General features: G+C 35.0%; 1 protein-coding gene and 1 long non-coding RNA gene across 2 annotated transcripts in view; one reads left to right on the top strand and one right to left on the bottom strand.

Annotated features, from left to right (window-relative positions):
* The window catches only part of LOC118352083 (uncharacterized), a 63,791-nt gene that overhangs the window by 6,884 nt on the left and 36,758 nt on the right, over positions 1-20,149 (top strand). The window lies entirely within an intron of this gene.
* Positions 3,676-20,149, bottom strand: part of CPA3 (carboxypeptidase A3) — a 29,319-nt gene continuing 12,845 nt past the window's right edge. Inside the window, exons 6-11 of the mRNA XM_025449006.3 lie at positions 19,772-19,873; positions 18,346-18,456; positions 17,036-17,126; positions 15,831-16,033; positions 13,948-14,032; positions 3,676-4,227 (exon numbers count right to left, since the gene is read on the bottom strand). Of these exons, the coding sequence (XP_025304791.3) occupies positions 4,040-4,227; positions 13,948-14,032; positions 15,831-16,033; positions 17,036-17,126; positions 18,346-18,456; positions 19,772-19,873 (780 nt within the window). The 3' untranslated portion in view covers positions 3,676-4,039. The remainder of the gene's footprint in view (positions 4,228-13,947; positions 14,033-15,830; positions 16,034-17,035; positions 17,127-18,345; positions 18,457-19,771; positions 19,874-20,149) is intronic.

Here is a 20,149-nt window from a genome sequence, read left to right as displayed (position 1 = left end):
CTCCAGTGGTGTGCTGGAATTTCTCCACTAGACCTCTGGACTTCCACATAACAAATAAATTGGCAGACTTTAATAATTTTGTTAAATTTTAGGATTTTTAGTTTTCTTGGTTTTGGTAATTGGAAATGTAATAGGTATTTTATATATCTTTTCTGAATATTGCTAAGCAAACAAAAAAAATCCATAGTAACAAACAACAACAAAAAGGAAGCAAAGTACACCACAGACTCTAAGTTCTCTGAGTTGGAGTTAATACTTACTTTGATATATGCAAATATTTTTTCAAATTATGTTGGATTTTTCTGTTGTTCTTAAACATTTGAGGATCAGTAATCCTTAGACTGTAAAAGTTTGTTGAAAGCTTTCCATACAGGAAAATGTATATCTGCACATGCACCTGTCACTTTGCTTCCTATCACAGCAGAGCCTTGGAGAAGAGCCACACTTGAGAGCAGCAGTTGTGCCATTGTTTTTGTGCATCCAACACCTACCTTAATTAGGAAGCCACGTGACCTATCTTTAAGATAAGTGTACTTTGTTCCAAATACAAACAAAATGGAAATTAGTGGCTTACCTTGGTGAGCATTTATTATTTCAAATACTATCAAAACTCTAGAAGGTAAGCAGGGCAGGCGAAGGGTGATTGTGTCTTACTGGATATCATTTGGTAGTAGATTCAGGATTTTTAACCCAAACTATCTGATTTCTAGTCCTGTGATTTTGTACAACACAACTTCACTCTCCAAGGATTTCTACCCAGGAAATGTCTGGAACTGTTATGCTAATTGTCATGAGCATAGGCTTCTACTATCAGTGTTTTTGCTTCAGTTCTCGAGGGCATTTTATGGTTCAAGATGATTGCTTATCATCAGTCATTACAATTGTATTTCAGTATGAAAGAAAAAGGGATGGAGAAGAAGGACCAAAGTGTATATGCCAGAGATCTTTGAAGTTAGCTGCCTAGACTTTGCCACATAATGTTTGCTCTTCGAAATCACTGGCCAGAGTAGTTCAAGAGCCACCTCTTTTTGGAAGGGAAGTTTTGAATTTGAGACTTTATTTGAGTGGCCATGTGCCCAGTTCAGAGTTAGGAGACCTATTATTAGGGAAGAGGGAAGAATAGAGTTTAGGCGACAACTATAAGTTTTTCAAGTCGGGCAAAGTTTCTGGACCCCATTATTTCTTAGAGATGCTCAAATAAATGAGTGTTTAACTAAGATTGCTTACTGCAGCTGCTTTGTATTATTTGTATCTTGGGAAATCAACATTAATTTGATCCTGTCACATTTCATTGTAGATTTTTGGAACCAGTGCATATTATTTTTTACTTTTTCTATATAAATGGTAAAAGATTATAGTACTGAGGGAACTACATGGTGGAATCAAGAAGAGTTCTCTGTCTGTGATTTTTCTCATGTCCAGGAAAGCCCACATCCATTCATTTGGAATGACCAAAACAACTTAAACTCCTTTCTGAGAACAAGATGCTAGGGGAGAATCTGACAACAGTCTTTAATGAGAAACAGAAACTCTTGTCAATAAACCTAATGTTTACTTAGCCAGCGAGCACTTATATAGTTATAGAAGATATACATTGTGTAGTATGTAGGGAGAGAACCTCTAATACAACATTTAAAAATCAATTTGGAGTCACATGCCCACTGGAAACTCATTTATTTGTGTTAGGAAAATAATTAGCAAGATGTTTCATTTTCTCACATAATGGAGATGTATGTCTTAGCCACTAGACCAATGCCGTAACATAATAAATTTTCAAAATATTAAACACTGTCTCGAGTTAAAACTAGAAAAGGAATGAAGATTTAGAAGATATTTTTTGGTGAGACATATTGTTAAGAATATCATAAGAGCATAAACTTGTAACGGGTACAAAGTCCTCTTATGGGTAAATGAGAAATGATGAGAAGAATCACAGCACTCATTACTCAAACTTTCCCCTAAAATAAAATGACATTTTAGTTTTACAATTTTAATATACGGGGCAGCTCCGATAGCTCAGCGGTTTAGCGCCGCCTTTAGCTCAGGGTGTGATCCTGGAGTCCCAGGATCGAGTCCCACGTCGGGCTCCCTGCATGGAGCCTGCTTCTCCCTCTGCCTGTGTCTCTGCCTCTCTCTCTCTCTCTCTCTCTGCATCTCTCATGAATAAATAAATAAAATCTTTAAAAAAATAAATAAAAAATAAAATTTTAATATATGTTTCTTCATATATTCATTTCTGCAATTCATATGAAATCAAAAAAGCAAATACTCTGAAATGTCATGCAAAAGCTATTCAATTATGATAAAGAACAATCTTATTAGGATTTTTTATATTTAGCCACTCAATTTTTGTCCGATCGAGAAAAGAAATATTAAACTACATAAAACTCAAATAAAATGGTATGTGAAACTTCTGCGTCTTTTATAATCTGCATAATGGATGAACACAGGAGATAGTCAACAATTGGGATTATCTTTCTTACCTCTTCCACCTAAAGACCCACTGGAATTAGAAATATTTATGTAAAAAAAAAAAAGAAATATTTATGTAAATTTTAAGGCTAAAATTTCTTTCAGTTCTTTCTCAGTTGAGTAAGAGTGAGTGAGTGAATACTTGCCATTTGGTTTATTTGATGGAATGAATTTACATTTCCATTTTCTGAGCCAGTTTTGAATGCTAAATATTTAGGCTTGATATTGATTTTTAATAAGAGGCAGTGTAATCTCATAACCACTGTTCTGCCTTTTACTTTCTTGACTCTTGTCACCTTTCCCTCCTCTACCTATAAAGCATTTTTGTTAGTTTATATTGGTTTCCTCTAGACAATTTTTCATGGGAAGCATTTACCTACCTCGTAACTATCAGAAATACCATCACTTTGTAGATTTGATGGCATTCTTTCTTTTATGGATTAATGAGGAATGTTTCAGCTTACTCGTTTACCTGGTTTCTTAGGATCTTTGAGGATCTTCAAAAATTTTGTCCAGAGTGATATGAGAAGTCAGTTTGTAGGAAGTCAAGGAACTCTTTACTTGTCCCTCAAATTCAGGCCAGGTGTCTGTGTTTTGAATTTCTAGAATGTAGACACTGCTGTTGTTCAGATGATGAGGCATTGAAAAATCGTAGTGCTGGAGGCGGTGGGGGGGGGGGGTGGGGAGGGGGAGGTATTTTATAACTCTATCTTAAACAATAGGATTATAAACAGTATAAAAGTATAAGTTACTCTAATTGCTTTTTTATCAACGTGACTTTCTCTCTTACACTTGTACCACATTTCTAGTTTTTTTCCCCCATTCATTTTGAGAGCAGAGCTCACAGCTGACCAGACTGTTTTAGGCTGTGTCTGTAACTACCAAGAGATGTTTTGGCAGGTGGTTTCCTTGTAATATGGCAGGCTAAATTAAACAATTTTGAATTTAATATACATTATGTTGATGAGAACTGGATTGGTTGTTTGAAGCACTGTATGAACACTTTATTTCCTGCTAGGACATCCTTTTGCTATTGTGAAGATATAAACAATGTCTACTATTAAAAAGAAATATATATGCAGGCAAAATATGTATTTGAATTGAAGATATTATTTCTTATTAACAGACTTCATGAGACATTAATATTGATTATTAATGCTAGTAGAGAAATGTAAAGAGTATAATTTATCAAAAAATAGAAAATGCATTTGGAATAGTTTATTTTATTATATTAGTACATGAAATGATGAAGCCACATGGAAAACCTGATTCTGGAGAAACTGAAATTCTCATTTCTTTTCTGTGACTCACCGTATATCATGTTTCAAAACACTCAATACTTTTTACTGGGTTCAAACTTTATTTGGAGCAAAGAAAGGTAGTTGAAAACTTAAAGCTATTTGTTAAGGTGCTATTAAAAGTAAATAAAAACAAAGGACTTAAGTGAGCAAGAGAGGGATCACTTCAGGTAATGTGGAAGCTATATCTAGGGATAATTGAAGATTGACTTTCTGATAAAAGGCACAAAGAAGGGTTATTTGACTTATTCCTAACTGAGTCCACTTCTTTAGGAAGTATGCTTGAGAATATATTTGGCAATAAATTTAACAGCTAGCAAGGTTTCTTTACAGGTTGACTTTATCAGAGATTCTGGAAGGAGAAAACCGTATTTGCCTTTATCTCGGAGTTCAAAGGCAAATGTTTGTTTGATGCCCACGTTGTAAGCCCAGTCTAAAGAAGAACCTGATGTCGGGTCTGTAAAACATAAGCAATAAATATTTAATTAGAAACAAATGCTAATGTTTTTCTTGAAATAGAAATTCACTGGTGTAAAATTAGCAGTAAAAATAATTATGTGTACAGTTAATTGCAGTAATGAATGGCAATAGTGGTCTACATAGTATAGAGTGTAGAGTAAAACATAATCATGGTTTTGGGATCCACCACAGATTTTAAATATGTGCTGCATTTTCTTTTTTAAGATTTTATTTATTTATTAATGAAACACCCACACCCACACCCACCCCCCCCCACACACACACAGAGGCAGAGACACAGGCAGAGGGAGAAGCACGCTCCATGTAGGGAGCCTGGCATGGGACTCGATCCTGGGTCTCCAGGATCAGGCCCTGGGCTGAATGCAGCACTAAACTGCTAAGCCACCCAGGCTGCCCTGTGCTGCATTTTCAAAATAACATTTTGCTTGGGTCAGTACTCTAAATTGAGTTTATAGTATTGCATATAGTATTGGGCATATAGTATTGCAGATGGAGGTGGTCTAGGCAAGTGCAAGCAGCTGTAGAAACCAACTGAAGAGGGTCTCTGGGCACTGAAAACTCAACAAAAAATCATTCACACAAGCTAGGCAAAAGTAGATTTTTTAAAATAGTTCAGGTCTCTTTCTATTCATGTTGCTTGGATTAACTATTTTTATAGTTAAAAGACCAAGAAAGCTTAAATCAATTATTTTTAAGGATGTATTTAATCTCTTTATCCAACTTTTCAATGTCAGGGTTTTTTTTTAAGATTTTATTTCTTTATTCATAAGACACACACACACATACACACACACAAAGAGGCAGAGACACAGGCAGAGGGATAAGCAGGCTCCATGTAGGGAGCCCGATGTGGGACTCAATCCTGGATCCCCAGGATCAGTCCCCGGGCTGAAGGCAGCGCTAAACCACGGAGCCACCTGGGCTGCCCTCAATGTCAGTTTTTATGAGATTTTACTAAGAATATTATTATTTGAAAATCTAAAGAGATATCTATAAGCTGTGTACATGTGAGGTTTGTACAAGTGCATATATATATATATATACTACAAATGCATTTATGTATATTTTGTTTTGCATAATAAGAAAACTGCTTTCTTGTGCATAAAATTATTTATGTTCTAGGACAAGTAATGAGTTTAACTAATATTAATATTTTAGGTTTGGATGATGAAAATTCAAAGCTAAAGGCGATGAAAGAGAGAAGAAATATTTCGGTAGAAAGAGGATTAGATCTTAAACTATTCAAATATTGATTAAAGTTTTAATATTCACAGTGCACTTTACTTGGCACTATGGAGGACATCTGTGCAGGGTGCAAAGACAAAGATGATATTGGTGTCTTTGCAAACTTACTGTTTAGGGGAGAGAAGTCAAAGATGCAAATCAGTAGAGACAGGGAATAATATGTAAGTACCATAAGGAAGGTACAATGTCCAATGCCTACTAAATACCACCTTCTTGATGGAGAGCCTTGAAAGGTATTTTTCCAGATGGAAATGGAAGAAGGGCATTCTGGTCAGTGAGCTGCAAAGATGGAAAAGCATGGAGGCCGTTTTAGGGACCAATGAGATCCAGCTGGACTGGAACCAATGGAGTAGTGAGAGTTTGTGGGCAAAGCTCAGAAAACCTGATACATTAGGACATGGTGTTTTTTTTTTGGAGGCAATAGTAGTTATTTTAGTGTTGCACTGAGGATGGTTAACCTGGGCTGGAAAGAGTAGAGACCAGTCAGGAGGTATTGTGAAATGAAAACCTGAACTTATGTAGTCACCACATTAGGGATAGCATTGAGGGCTTTACGTCAGAAACACTGGAAACGAAGAGTCACAGAATCTGACAAAAATGATCGAGATTTCAGTCTGCATGGCTGAAAACAATCTACAAATTATTAATAGAAATAGGAACTCAGATAGTGATGGGGGAAAAGAAAGGATAAAGGAGAGAAGACAAAATAATGTTTAGCATCAGCCACATTTAGGAAGGAGCTTGTGAAAATGAATTTTAAAGGTATTGGCAGAAACATGATAGGTGAAATCAGCTTGCACACATTCAGGATCATTATTTTTTTTTAGTGGATCGATCCTTTTGTCTTCATTAATGTCCCTCTTTGTTTCTAGGAAATTTCTTTGGTCTGAATTTACTTTATCTGATATTTAATATGGCCACTTCTCCTTTGATTAACATTTGCATGAGATATATATATATATATATCTTTCTAGCCTCTCAGTTTCTATGTTATATTTAAAGTGAGTTTATTGTAGATAGCATATTGTTCAATTGTAGCTTTTAAATCCACCCTGCCAATTTGTTTTTATTTAATAACTTTAGGTAAATTATTGATATGACTTAAATCTGCCATCTTATTGTTTGATTTTTATTTGTTCCCTTGTTTTTCATTCCTCTGTTTTTCTTATTTACTTTTTCTTAAATGAACATTTTAAGGATTCTATTTTTATTCTATTTCTATTCTATTTACTTATAATAACATTTTTGGATATATCACTTTGTATAGTTTTTTTCTTAGTCATTACTCTAGGTCTTAGAACATACACATATAATTTACCATCATCTGCTAATATCAGTGTTTTGCCATATCAAGTGACATGTAGAAATCTTACTTGCATTTAGGTTCTTTTCATCTTCCTTTTTTTAAATATAACCATCTTGAGTACTTTTGTACATGCATAGAGCACCACGTCAAATGGAGTTATATTTTGTGATTCCACTATCATGAAGAGAAAGATAGTCTTTCATTCACTGACTCATTCTTTATCTAATCTTTTGTTCTTGCTTCCTTTCTCTAGTTTTAAGGCTTCTCCTCTTATATTTCGTTCTTATTTGGACAGCCTCCTTTAGCCATTTTTAAAGGGTGGGTCTTTGGGTGATGAATTCTCTTAGTTTTCCTTTCTTTGAGAATGTCTTTATTTCCTTTTTACTTCTGAAATTTTTTTTTTTTTTTTATTTATTTATGATAGTCACACACAGAGAGAGAGAGAGAGAGTCAGAGACACAGGCAGAGGGAGAAGCAGGCTCCATGCACTGGGAGCCCGACGTGGGATTCGATCCCAGGTCTCCAGGATCGCGCCCTGGGCCAAAGGCAGGCGCTAAACCGCAGCGCCACCCAGGGATCCCATCCTTTTTACTTCTGAAGGATATTTTTTATTGAATATAGAATTTAGGGTTGGTAGTTCTTATAACACTTGAAAAATATTGTCATCTTGTTTTAGCTTTCCATGGTTTCAACGAGAAATCTTCTGTCATTTGAATTGCTTTCCCCTCTATATTGTTTCTGTCTAGTTGCTTTCAAGAGTTTTTTCTTTGTCTTTAGTTTTCAGAATTTTAATTATGATGTACTCAATGTGAGTTTCTTTGAGTTTATTTGTTTGGCATTCACTCAGCTTTTTGGTATGTTGGTTTATGTTTTTAGGAAATTTAATAAATTTCAGTCTTTATTTTTTCATAATTTTTTCCATTCTCACTTTACTTCTGTTCTTCTGAGACTTTGATAATATGAATATTGTCTTTGGTTACTGCATCTCAGCTCCCTGAAGCTTTGCTCATCTTTTTTTCAATTTGTTATATCTATTCAGACTGGCTGAATTCTTATTCTGTCTCCAAGTTCATTGATTCTTCTCTCTGTCATATTCATTATGCTATTGAACCCTTTCAGTTAGTTTGTAAGAATTTAAGTTATTTTCCAGTGCGGTGATTTCCATTTGGTTCCTTTTCATATCTTGCATTTTGGGGGTGAGATTTTCTGTATTTTCATTTGTTTCAAGGCTATCTAATTGCTTGTTGAAGCATTTTTATGATGGTGACTTTGAAATTCTTCTTAGATGATTCCAACATGTAAGTCATCTCAGTGTTGACATCTGTTGATTGTTTTATCTCATTCATGATGTGATTTTTCCTCATTTTTGCTGTGACAAGTGATTTTTTTCCTTGTATCCTGGACATTCTGACTATTATGTTAAATCTTAAATCTTATCTGAAATCTATTTTAGCGATCATTTACCCTCTTTAGACTTAGCATGCAGGCCCTGGTCTTCTTTTGTAACTTGTGGTTACAGTGACAATATGGTTTTTAGAATCTTTGCATTGCTATTTTGGTCTGGTTGGTTCCCCTGGTGCTGCTGCTGGTTTCCCATTGATGGCAGCAGATAACTACTACATGGGTGAAAGGTGATCCCCTTAGCTTGGCCACCTGGTGCCTCTAGGTGGTAAATGAGGATTCTAGCCTGTAGGATAGAGAGCACTTCCCTCATGAGGAAGAAGCAGAAAGAGGAGGAGAGAATTGAAGAGAGAACCCAGTGTAGTACGTGCATAGTGTACCTGTTTTCTTGAAAATGTCTACTTTTAGAGGCAGTCAGCGGAGACAGAGTAGAAAGAAGGAGGAGGAGGCAATCCATTGTAAAGAAGGCAAAGGAATGGCAAGAAGAAGGGATATCAACAGGGTCCAGTGTTGTAGGGAGTTTGTGAACTGAAATAACTATTGGCTTTAGTGATCAAGAAGTCTCTCATTTTTAGCTAGAGTTAGATTTAAGTTCATTAGAAAATGGCACGTTAAATTTGATAGCAATAGAGGTAGGTTGAGTAGGAATTGTATCTTGTATGGTGATTTAGAGTGTGCTAGGCATTTTAATAAAGTAGGCCAATTTCTAGCTGTACTAGTTCCCTGTTTGCAGTTAAATGGGGAACTGCAAATAGGGAATAGTGATTTAAGTGTTAAAGAGTATGGCTATTTCACTTTGACAGATTTATTTTATGTGAAATTTCTCATTAAGATTAATAGTGGTTATTGAGAATGTATATAATTTGTGATTCTTCATAATTGTGTGATGTTATTGAGTGTAACACATTTTCTTTTATGATACTACTTTTTGTATCTTCAAAACGTTAAATTTGCAAACAAAAACCACATAAGGCATAAAATAAATGCAACAATGAAAGCTTTCTACTTGCAAGAATACATTTTTATAGAACTTAATCTATTGAACACGATATTTAGCCTTTTATTTATCTACCTCTATATTTACCAAAATATGTATATATATTTATAAAATATAATAACCACTTGCTAAATATCAGGTACCCTTTATTGCTTTATATATGTAACTCATTTCATAAATTTCTATCACAACTTTAGGATTTACGCGCCAACTGCTTTACAGAAGAGGAAATTTAGAAGAGATTGAACAATTTGCTCAAAGACACTAGTACACGGTTGTGTCAGGAATCAAACCCAAGCTGCAAGTCCTCAGAGTTTGTGCTATTAACCATTATATTGTCCTATCTACTATATGTCAATCTATAGTCCTCCCAGTGAAAACTCTTCTTTGAGTTCTACAAGATAATTTTTTTGTTGTTAACAACATTTTTTAACGTCATTAAAAAAATTCTATGCCTTTCAAGGCATATTAGATATACAGAACTTACTGTAATACCATCAAAGCAAGTCAGAATAGGGGATCCCTGGGTGGCTCAGTGGTTTAGTGCCTGCCTTCAGCCCACGGTGTGATCCTGGAGTCCTGGGATCGAGTCCCGCATCAGGCTCCCTGCATGGAGCCTTCTTCTCCCTCTGCCTGTGTCTCTGCCTCTCTCTCTCTCTCTCTCTCTGTCTCTCATGAATGAATAAATAAAATCTTTAAAAAAAAAAAAAACAAGTCAGAATAAAGCTGAACCAAGCTAGGAATCTGGTTTCAGCCCACAGGAATCTACATAACAATGCTGGTGGCTTAACATGTGTTTTTGAAGAAAGTATTATTGACCTGCATTAAACATAATAACCTGCACTTTTGTGTCAATACTAAGTGAAAGTTCTAATTGAAGCAAGAGCTAAGCTAGAGGAATGTGGGCATAAACTTTGCATTCTTGTTGCCCCTTAATATAACCTTAGCTTGAATATCTTAGTAGATAGAGATTGGGTGTTGTGAGCTACAAATTTGAGAACTTGATTTTCTCTTTTTCACACTGTAGAGTGGTACAGAGTGTGGAAAACAGTACTGGGTTGAGAGACTGGGTTGGAGCAGATCTAACAATTTGGTGTGTGAGGAAGGCAAAAGAAAGACACTTTGAAATTAACTTTTTAATTTATGATGTGATTCACAGATAGATGATGTTAATGATGCAAGCTATACGTTTCTATCAATTCAGTGAACTATTCTTACTAACTAAGTACTATGTTCAGTTATTTCTAAGATGATAAAGAATTGGATAGGTCACCAATATACAAATGTAAACATCACAATCTTTTACATCAGTTTTTTTTTTTTTTTTTTTTACATCAGTTTTTGTGCCATCTAAACATTGTTGCTTTGTGGCAAAGTAGGTAGTATATATACCATTTGACTCTGGTCTGGAATGCTAATCTTTGTTCCTATATTTCTCCAAATTGATAAAATTGTTCTGTATCTTATTTTTTTCTTAAAAAATTTTATTTATTTGTTCATTAGAGACACAGAGAGAGAGGCAGAGACACAGGCAGAGGGAGAAGCAGGCTCCATTCAGGGAGCCCGATGTGGGCCTGGATCCCGGGACTCCAGTATCCTGCCCTGGGCCGAAGGGAGGCATTCAACCACTGAGCCACCCAGGCATCCCTCTTTCTGTCTTATTTTTATAGTCTATAAATGAGGATTTATGCTTAGACCAGTGGTTCTCAAACCTAGTTTCACTTTGGGTAGTTTAAAAAAATGCAAGTGACTGGCCCCCACCACAAACTAATGAAATCAGAATTTCTGGGGGAGGGGGTGGGGCCTATTCAGCCACATGTTTTAAATGCTCAGATGATTCCGATGGGAAGTCAGGCTTGAAAACCTTGAATTAGATAATCTCCTAGATTTCCTCCTGATTTCAGATTTTATTATTTTAATTTATTTGCTATATTTGTTTCTTAGGTTCAAATTGCAAACTTATTTTTTCTGGAGGTCAGAGGTCTCTCCATAATTTGGGGTTTAAAAATGTTCCCTCGGTCCTTTTTCTTTGGTCTCCATCAAATCAAAGAGGGAAAACCACCAGCAAATGCTATATAGATGCTTTCCCCACGTCCTGGGACTTGTTAAGTGACAACCAGGGTACTGGAATAACTAAACTTTAATTGTGGAGTGCTCTTCTTTCCTGTTCTTACCAAGTCAACAACATGTTGCTACCCCCTGCTTCTCATGAATGTTTGATTAACATTCAGTCAGATGCTTTATTAAAGCAGTCACTCCTAAAAAATTTTAAACATCTATCAAGCTGCTGCAGCCCTGTATGGAAGAGGCAATTCTTTTTAAATCTGCATTTAAAAAAAAATCTTTTAATATAATTAAAAAAACGTAAATTTAAAATACTGCTACACAGTTGTACAGAAGAGTAATTCCTCTTCCCCCTATCTTCTCATTTTGAAAGTGATACATGATGGCTTGGAGCCATGGTATTTTTGGCTATCTGTTTCTCCCAATTAGAATCTACCTCTTGAGAGCGGTTATTATGTCTTAATTCTTCTAACCTATCTCTCAAAACTCCAAAATTCTGGACTATGAGGGAGGCATTCCATAAATTCTTACTCTTAAATGACTGTGATACAATGCCATGCATAGCTTTAGTATGCTCATAATTTGCATATATATGTAAATATACATAGCATATATATATATGTGGAAAGTGTGATAGTAGAAATCCTTTGGTGTTCTAGTTGCCTTTTGCAAAGTGTGCTCCTATTTGGACCACTTCGTTCTTTGCTGCCAAGAATATCTAGTTTGTCTGGTCCTGCAATTTCTCAGTATCCATTAAGAAGGCTGCCATTTTAAACTGGTGTTCTAGTCTGTCCTCTTGTTCTTAACTTTGCTCACTTTTGGTCCACTTACATAACTGAGTATATCATCTTTGAAATCTTATTCCCATCCACTTGTATGTGTAATGAATGTCTAGCATGGTTGTGTTGCAGCGAGAGATCTATTTGGATGTTAGTGATTGTGTCACTTTTTCTTCAGCCTTTTAGCAACTACTGGTTGATAGGTAATTGCTGATTAATGTTCTTTAGGAATGGGACTTATTTGTTTTTTTGGCCATTTTTCTAATTCCACCAAAGGAGCTTCCAGTAAGTTGACTCTAGAAGTTGTATGTGATGATTCTGGCATTTTAAATTTCTATAACAATTAGCAATTACCTAGGGTATAGATGTTAGTTCCAGGTTTATACTTGTATCTTGGGTTAGGGAAGTAGTTTATAAGGTGTGGCCAGCTAGAATTATTGCAAGGAATCCATGGATTCACATATGTATGTGTGTATATATATTTCTTTTTTTCAGTCCACAAATTTAAAAAGCATAATGGAAATAAGTATAGGTATTTGGTGGTGGGTTGTTCATGAAATGTTTAAAGGTTAAATAGCAGTCTTCATGCTAAAAATATTGGATGTCATGGCTCTAGAGAGTGATGCGGCTAAATTGAGTCTAGTCTTGTGGTTTCAATCCACGTTCACTCTTTTTGGATCAGTCAGGGTGTTTTTTTAATTGAGCAAGTTCATGGGTATTAATTTTGCTGTTGTTCCATGCCCTGCACTGTGCTAGATATTATGTGGTCTGATAAGAGACCTGAAGTGTAATCCTTCCTTTTAAGGAATTAAGTTTTGCTAAGAAGTTAATGTTTCATAAGCAGTTCATTGGGAATTTTCTATTCTTCAGTTCTGAGGATTGAAGCTGAGAAATTATTTGGAGACAAGGCATTTTTCTACTGAATATTTCCAAACTAAGATCAGTGGGATCTTGCCATAAGAGAAAAAACAATTTTACTTCCCATGATCTGAGTTAATGGTCTTTGGTGAAAATGAATGGATTTCTTTTCATTGCTTAAAAATAGAAATACCTGGTTATGTTAGCTACAGAAACCAAATGAGAAACCATCATGCACCGTGGTCAAGATCATGGGTTTTGGTTTTGTTGAAACTTGGGACTAAATCCCAGTTTAGCCAGTTACAAGGATAGCCTACCTCATAGGATGTTGTGACAATTAATTGAGATTGTTAAATCAAGGGCCAGCCACAGTGACTGACTTGTCAGAAATCTGTCATTAATTAAAAAAACACACAAAGTCTGAAAATAGCGAAGAGTAAGAGGTGCTTAGACACTAAAACAAAAGCAACAGAACTAGAACCTTTCTTTATACCTCTTTCTTAATCTGCCACATAAATCTCAGTTTAACACACTAGGAAGGGGCTGGTGAGAAGGACAAGAATTTAGTTTCACCTGATCAAAGTGACTGAAAATTTGCCCTGCTTATTTTCCTACAGGAGCTAGGGAAGACTGCGCTTGCATAGGGTCAAGGCCAAAAAAGGAGAGCCCAATTAAACAGCAACAATAACAACAAAACTGTTGAGTTTGCCCCAACTAATTCTCTTCAGTTCCTGTGAGGATAAATGTTGTTGTTGGGGAACAGGAAGGTGGATAAATTAAACCATAACTTCATATTGATTTAACAATTTCTATTGACCTTGTAACCTTGTAAAAGTTCAATGTAATTTGCTTTTCAGAAAAATCTTATCCCCCACAAAGGGCAAAATGTATCCCCTGGATTCACATGTAATTCAGAATCACCTGTTAAAATTGAAGTATAATGAGCAATTCTAGATGTTCTAATCCTAACTTACAAATTCTAAAATTTCCTTTAATATTTATAAAAAGAATTAGGGAAAATAACAATAAGTAATAGGAAAAACTTACAGAAAGTTGATGCTATTGGGCCATAGATGTAGCGGGTTTCATATCGAGTTGCTAGAACATCTGTGCCGATCTTTGCAACTTTGTCCTGGAGAAAAAGGAAAGTTAGAATTGGATTGATAAGAAACCATGTAAGTGCTATTAATTTGTTGGGGATTTTAAAAAAGTAAATTTTACTGGTTATTTGGCAATTGAAGATCAAAATAAAATCCGTGGTTAAATGAGAAATTTATTTTTGGTAAGATATATTATCATTGTGAAGACTTCTAAATGTGAAATCAGTTATAAACAGTAATGCCATATCTCATTTTGGATTTCTACTCTTTCTTCTCTCTCTCTTGTTTCACCCTCTCTCACTCCTTCTTCTCCTCCCTTTCCCTGCTTTCTTCCTTTTGTCGTTTCTTGTAAAAAACACATTCTTTGTACTCCCTTTCAGATACTTTTTGGTTGTAGATATTTGTCTCTTCCAAAGTCAGTTTCTCCCATGTTCCTACTTCCTTTGTTTTTATGGGTGCCACACTGCCAAAAGGACTTTTTCCACATTGGATTTTAGCATGTTGAAGGAAGAAATGTGGTTGACTCTTCTTTAAAATAGTTGTTAAATTAAAGTTTCTCTTCTAGGGTGAATGCATTTCATGACCTTTAATACACATTAGTTTTTCATGCTAGGAGAATGATTATTGGAATGAATTTTAATAGAATATAGTAACTAACATATTTGTACCCTCAATGAAGATTTATTTTTAGTTTGTATGTGTAATGTGTATGACCAAAAGATAAGTTTTTTCTTAATTTAGTTGCTGTGTAAAAACTCTTTACTCAAAATGGTTTGTTGCATATATTTGTATTTTTAATCCATAATACCATTTTCCTAAGGGCAGACTGAAATTACACTGCTATAGCTTTTCATGAACTAATCAAACTCATGGGTTCAGATTCTCAACTATATTGGCTAAATAAATGAGTATGGGCCACATATTGCTTGTATATTTTCTTTGTTGTATATATAAAGATGGTTTTAATGACTGGTAAATCTCTGCTGCAACTGAAATTGAATGCTGTTGTGTGGAATACAATGGACGGAAGTCAAAATGACAATTGTGACTTCTTTTTAAGAAAATTATTTTTAAAAATATGAGGCAGTATTGGAACCATAGCTTTTACTGAATGCATTATATTTATCAGCCCCACATGGGATCTACGACACTGAACTTTATCTGCTTTATTTCTTTTGTTTTACAGCAATTAAAAATATCCCTTTTATGGATATTCACATTGCTGGTGCTTGTGATGTACTGGAACCCATATGCAGAAGTTTTGTTTGTTTGTTTGTTTTAAACCATATATGATCAAATTAGTTTTCATACAAATGAAAAGGATGCATAGTGGACCTTTGTTCTTGAAAGACAGTGTATTCTTAGTGAGGAAGCTTCACAAACATTCATAACGTTCTTTCTTTAGATATAAAAGAATATTATTTCCAAGTTGATTAGGAGGATAAAAATACAATGAATTTTCATGAATATGGTGTTTTAGGGACAGAAGTAGATATCTTTGCTGTTCTGTTAGACTTTTGCTGCATGTGGTTTTACAGTATGGCTATGGTAAATGTTTAATTTAACGATCTGTATAGTAATGGAATTCTACTCTGGATGGCTTAGATAATTTTCCCTATTGGCTTTATCGTAGAATCACATTGAAAGATTTATCTATATTTTTTTTATCACATGAAAAAATAATCTAGGAATTAATGATTTTAACTCTAAGGTAAATTTTATTCTTTCCCTTGGTATTAAAATGTGAAACTCTTTCAACATAATGCAGTTGTTCATAAAAGTCAACGGTGGTGTCTGTCAGTGTATAACCATAGTTTTTTTTCTACTTACCAGGTCCTCATGGTTAGATGGCAGTTTTGATGTATATCCATAGGGAAACAATAGCATCTGGGAATAAGAGTGGAAGGTGATATAGGCCTTGATTGATTTCAGATGGCTTCGTATGAAGTCAGTGACAGCTTTGGTCTCTTTCTCAGACTCTGGTTTTGGGCCCCGATATATATTTGCACATGGATTCTTGGTGTTCTGAAAAGCTGCAGTGGACATGGGTGGATGAGATCACAATCTGTTCCCCATCAGAAAACACCTGTCTCTTCTGATGTGGGCTCACAAAATGTTTTACATATTTTCATCTCCCAGGCTTACAGGGCTGCCTCAATGTCTCTGGTGTCCTAGTCATTGCAGACCAACTTTGTACACACAACTCAGTGTGTGACAGACCCAGCCCACTGGAATATTCTTAACCTTATTTGTTTTGCCTCTGTTTCCCAGGGTTATAGGAATAATATACCAGAAGAATCCCAGAGCCTGGAGCCGGATAGACCCCAGTTTCATTTCAACCTCAGTCTAACTTGCTGGGGACTGGTATGAATTACCTATTTTGAGTCTGAGTTTCTTCAACCCATTTCAGCAGGCAGCTTTTCCTTAGCGATAGCTGTTATTATCATATTTACTGGTAGAATAAAATTAAAAATTGAGGGTATTTTCAACCAATTTAGGTAAAGAAAAAAATGTATGAATTGACTCCTTGAATATATGCAATGATGAAGTCACATTTGTGTAGCAACTAGAGTGTCATCTGATGTAGCCGGCCTCTGCTTATCATTTTATTTCCATTAAACCTTTTCACTTTCTTTGCCCCAGCTGTTTCTTTTCACTAAACATCTGAAGAACTATCTGTATGCTGGTTTTAACCACTGATATTTCTCAGCTTTTATCAGACTAGGAAGAGGAGGGACCTGAGACCTCTCTTCAGATTATCTGAATTTTTGTACATCTGGATTATGCCTGATTTTTAGCAAGCTAGATGTATTAAGTAAGAGATGGTTTGATAAATAATCCCACCCTCCCACTTCCTCCCATATAACAAAACATTCATAGTATTTCTAAGGTAGGGATGATTATCTTTTATTATTTAGATTAGAAAATTTAATACTCAGGAGATATTTTTACTGAAATAAGTAGTGGTTTAACTGAATTTGGTATCTGAATGCTCTTTTATAGCTGTTTTCTTTGAGATCAAGTCTACTACTCACAGTTCCACGAAGCATTAAAGTTCCTGTTGAGGTCAGTGCCAATGCATTTGGAGTTTTGGTTCTTGGAACGATTTTTTCTCCACATGCGGTTCTGCGGGATTTTGAATGATAGAAGTGTTTACATCAGATCAGTTTGCATTTTTCAGTTTGATCATTTCAGATCCTCTCTGAGGGTGTCTATAGCTTTATTTGAAATCTACCTAGTTAACTTGAGGTTCCTTTCAATAAAGAAAAAAATATACTGTTTTCCTATAACTTGCAATATTTTCAGAAATGTTGTTTTTTTACATTAATATTCTAAGACCTTGATAAAATAATTTAGGTAGCTTTAAAAACTGTTGATTAGTTCTCGGTACTAGAAAATGATCAGCAATGTTCTGAAATTACCTGTAATTTAAATTATAACTTTATTGTATCTTTCACCATTTATAGATTTTATTTTATTTTTTAAATTTTTATTTATTTATGATAGTCACACACACAGAGAGAGATTTTTTAAATTTTTATTTATTTATGATAGTCACACACACACACACACAGAAGCAGAGACACAGGCAGAGGGAGAAGCAGGCTCCATGCACTGGGAGCCTGACGTGGGATTCGATCCAGGGTCTCCCGGATCGCCCTGGGCCAAAGGCAGGCGCCAAACTGCTGCGCCACCCAGGGATCCCCCATTTATAGATTTTAGATATAAAATAGGCTTGTGACTATTAGAACATAATTGTCACTATTAGAACATAATTTTCAGAAAAGAACTGAATGTGGTAGTATCTGTCTGAAAGTTCAGTATTAATCTTATTTTGCAACAGTGGGTAAATAAAGAATCCTGTTAAAGGACAGATAGACATCTTTTATTTAATAAATAAATAAATTTATTTATTATTTTATAAATATATAAAAGATTTATTTATTTTTGATACATTTATTTCACATCAAATTCTGTTTCAGATAGATTGGAATACAGTGCCTTTTGCCTTGAGAACTGTGTTCATAATGTCTGTAACTGACATATTTTTAGGTAGAATGTGCTTTTGCCATATCATATAACATACATTTCTTTTATAATTATTGCTTTATTTCATTTTTTTTCATTACTAGCTTCAGTAGCGAAAATTTTATATTTTTTCAAAGACACCTATGCAACCAGGAAATCATGCTTGCCTTAGCCTGAAATTGAAATTCTTAAAAATATGTTTGAGGTAGAATTAACTGGTTACTCAAACCTTAAACTTAATGCATAGCAGTCAATGTATATTAAAGTCAGTAAATACTATAATCATTCAAATGCAGACGAGACCATAGACCATTACCTGTGTCCATGACCAAATATATCCATCAACATTGAATACAGGAAGAACATAAAAATTCATTCGGTCCAGGAGTTTGGTCATAATTTTATTTTTTCCATAGGTTTTGGTTGCCTGTAGGAGTAGGAAAAAATTTAGCTATTGGTGTAAAGTTTATCACTATGTGGAGAGCTGTGGGTATAATAGTAATAACTACCACTCCTTTTGTCATTTGCCCAACGTCACATGATTTTAAACATATTTCCCCTAAGTAGCATAAAAATAAGTGACCCATATAAAAATCACTTATTCAGACTGGTGAAATTAATTGAACTGAATATTCTTTAAAGGGTCACTTAATTGTCAAGGCTGTAGCATACCGCCTTATAGCATGCAAGGTATGTTTTACAGGAAGAACAGAGACCAAGTGAAAAATTAGCAGCATACCTTGTTTTAAATGGATTCTTTCCCTCACATCCTTTAGGTAAATATAGAATGAGTTTGTAAGCATAGAAATATGTGAATTTTGGAGAGGATTCATAAATTAATTATAAATAGGATTAAAGAAAAAATATTCCATTAATAAAAAACTCAAGCATTTCATTTAATAAAAAACCTCAAGCATTTAGATTGTCCAGTCAACTCCTTTTTTTCCCACCAGATTTCCCATCCCAAATTTCTATAATTATCTATACTTCCTATGGCTACCTAAAATCTTTCTCATTCCTGAAAAATCTCTTCCAGGTACATCTGTTCCAGAGCCAGGGGATTTCTCGTAGCCCTGTCACATGTATATTCCTTTAAAGGTCAAGTAAGGGGAGCTCTTGGCTATCTGCTGGAAGAGATGAAACAACTGCAGGGATAAATCAGTTCTGGCAGATTCATTCCTAGTGGAAGTATCCATGCCCAGAAAGCCATTGTCATGTTGTATGCAAAAGCTGGTGTAAAAGAGAAAGTTAAAAGATGGTAGGGGCCAGAATAGACTAGAATGAGAGGAATAACAACTCATAAGCTGGATTTATCTTTAAAAAAATGTGAGTTATTTTTCACTTGGAAAGGAAATTAAGTATGAAAATTCCAAGTGCATGATTGGCCAATTAAATATCTAGAGGTCTGTGCTTTGAGCTCACTGAAGAAAGGCCAAGACCATAGGTTGTGATATGATTATCCATATTTCACTGTAGGATAAACCATATCAACCCCCCCCCCCCCAATTCATTTAGTTTTAAAAACTGTCAGCTGGAATTCAATCCGTTTGAAGGAAGGTGTCAATTTTATAAAAACCCCAAAGATGAGTAAAATCCAGAGCATTTATTTCTTGACAGCACCAAATGTGGGCCCTTCTAGTTAAGTGGAACTGCATTCGTTTGGAAAGGGGTGTTGCCACTCAGTGAAGTGCTGGAGATTTGACAATCAAAGGAGAATTGTATGCGCGTTCCGATTCACTTACCTGATAGACAAACCACTGGCAAAATGCTGGGGAGATCCATTCTCGTGCATGAATGCCACAATCCATAAAAATAGCCTTTCTTCTTTCATCCCCTTTCCCAACCTATTTAAAAATGAACTTGAGATATTATTTTGCATGAGCTCACACATTGATCCTTTGTTGTCCAATAACTCATTCCTATGCTCAAAGCAATTCTTTCCCCTGTCTTCTGTTGAATAACTAAGTATGTATATACTGTTTTCAGGGAGGACCATGGCACATATCCTTAAATGTCCATACATAATTCATAACCTGTTACATAGTCTATTTTTCAAAAAATTTTCCTGGTGTCAGAGTTGCTTTTAGGATTTTTAAAAAAATCAAAGTATTTTGTTTTTA

The sequence above is a fragment of the Canis lupus genome, chromosome 23 (assembly GCF_003254725.2).
Source record: "Canis lupus dingo isolate Sandy chromosome 23, ASM325472v2, whole genome shotgun sequence".
NCBI classification, from domain to species: Eukaryota; Metazoa; Chordata; class Mammalia; order Carnivora; family Canidae; genus Canis; species Canis lupus.
This window is presented reverse-complemented; position numbering and strand designations above follow the sequence as displayed.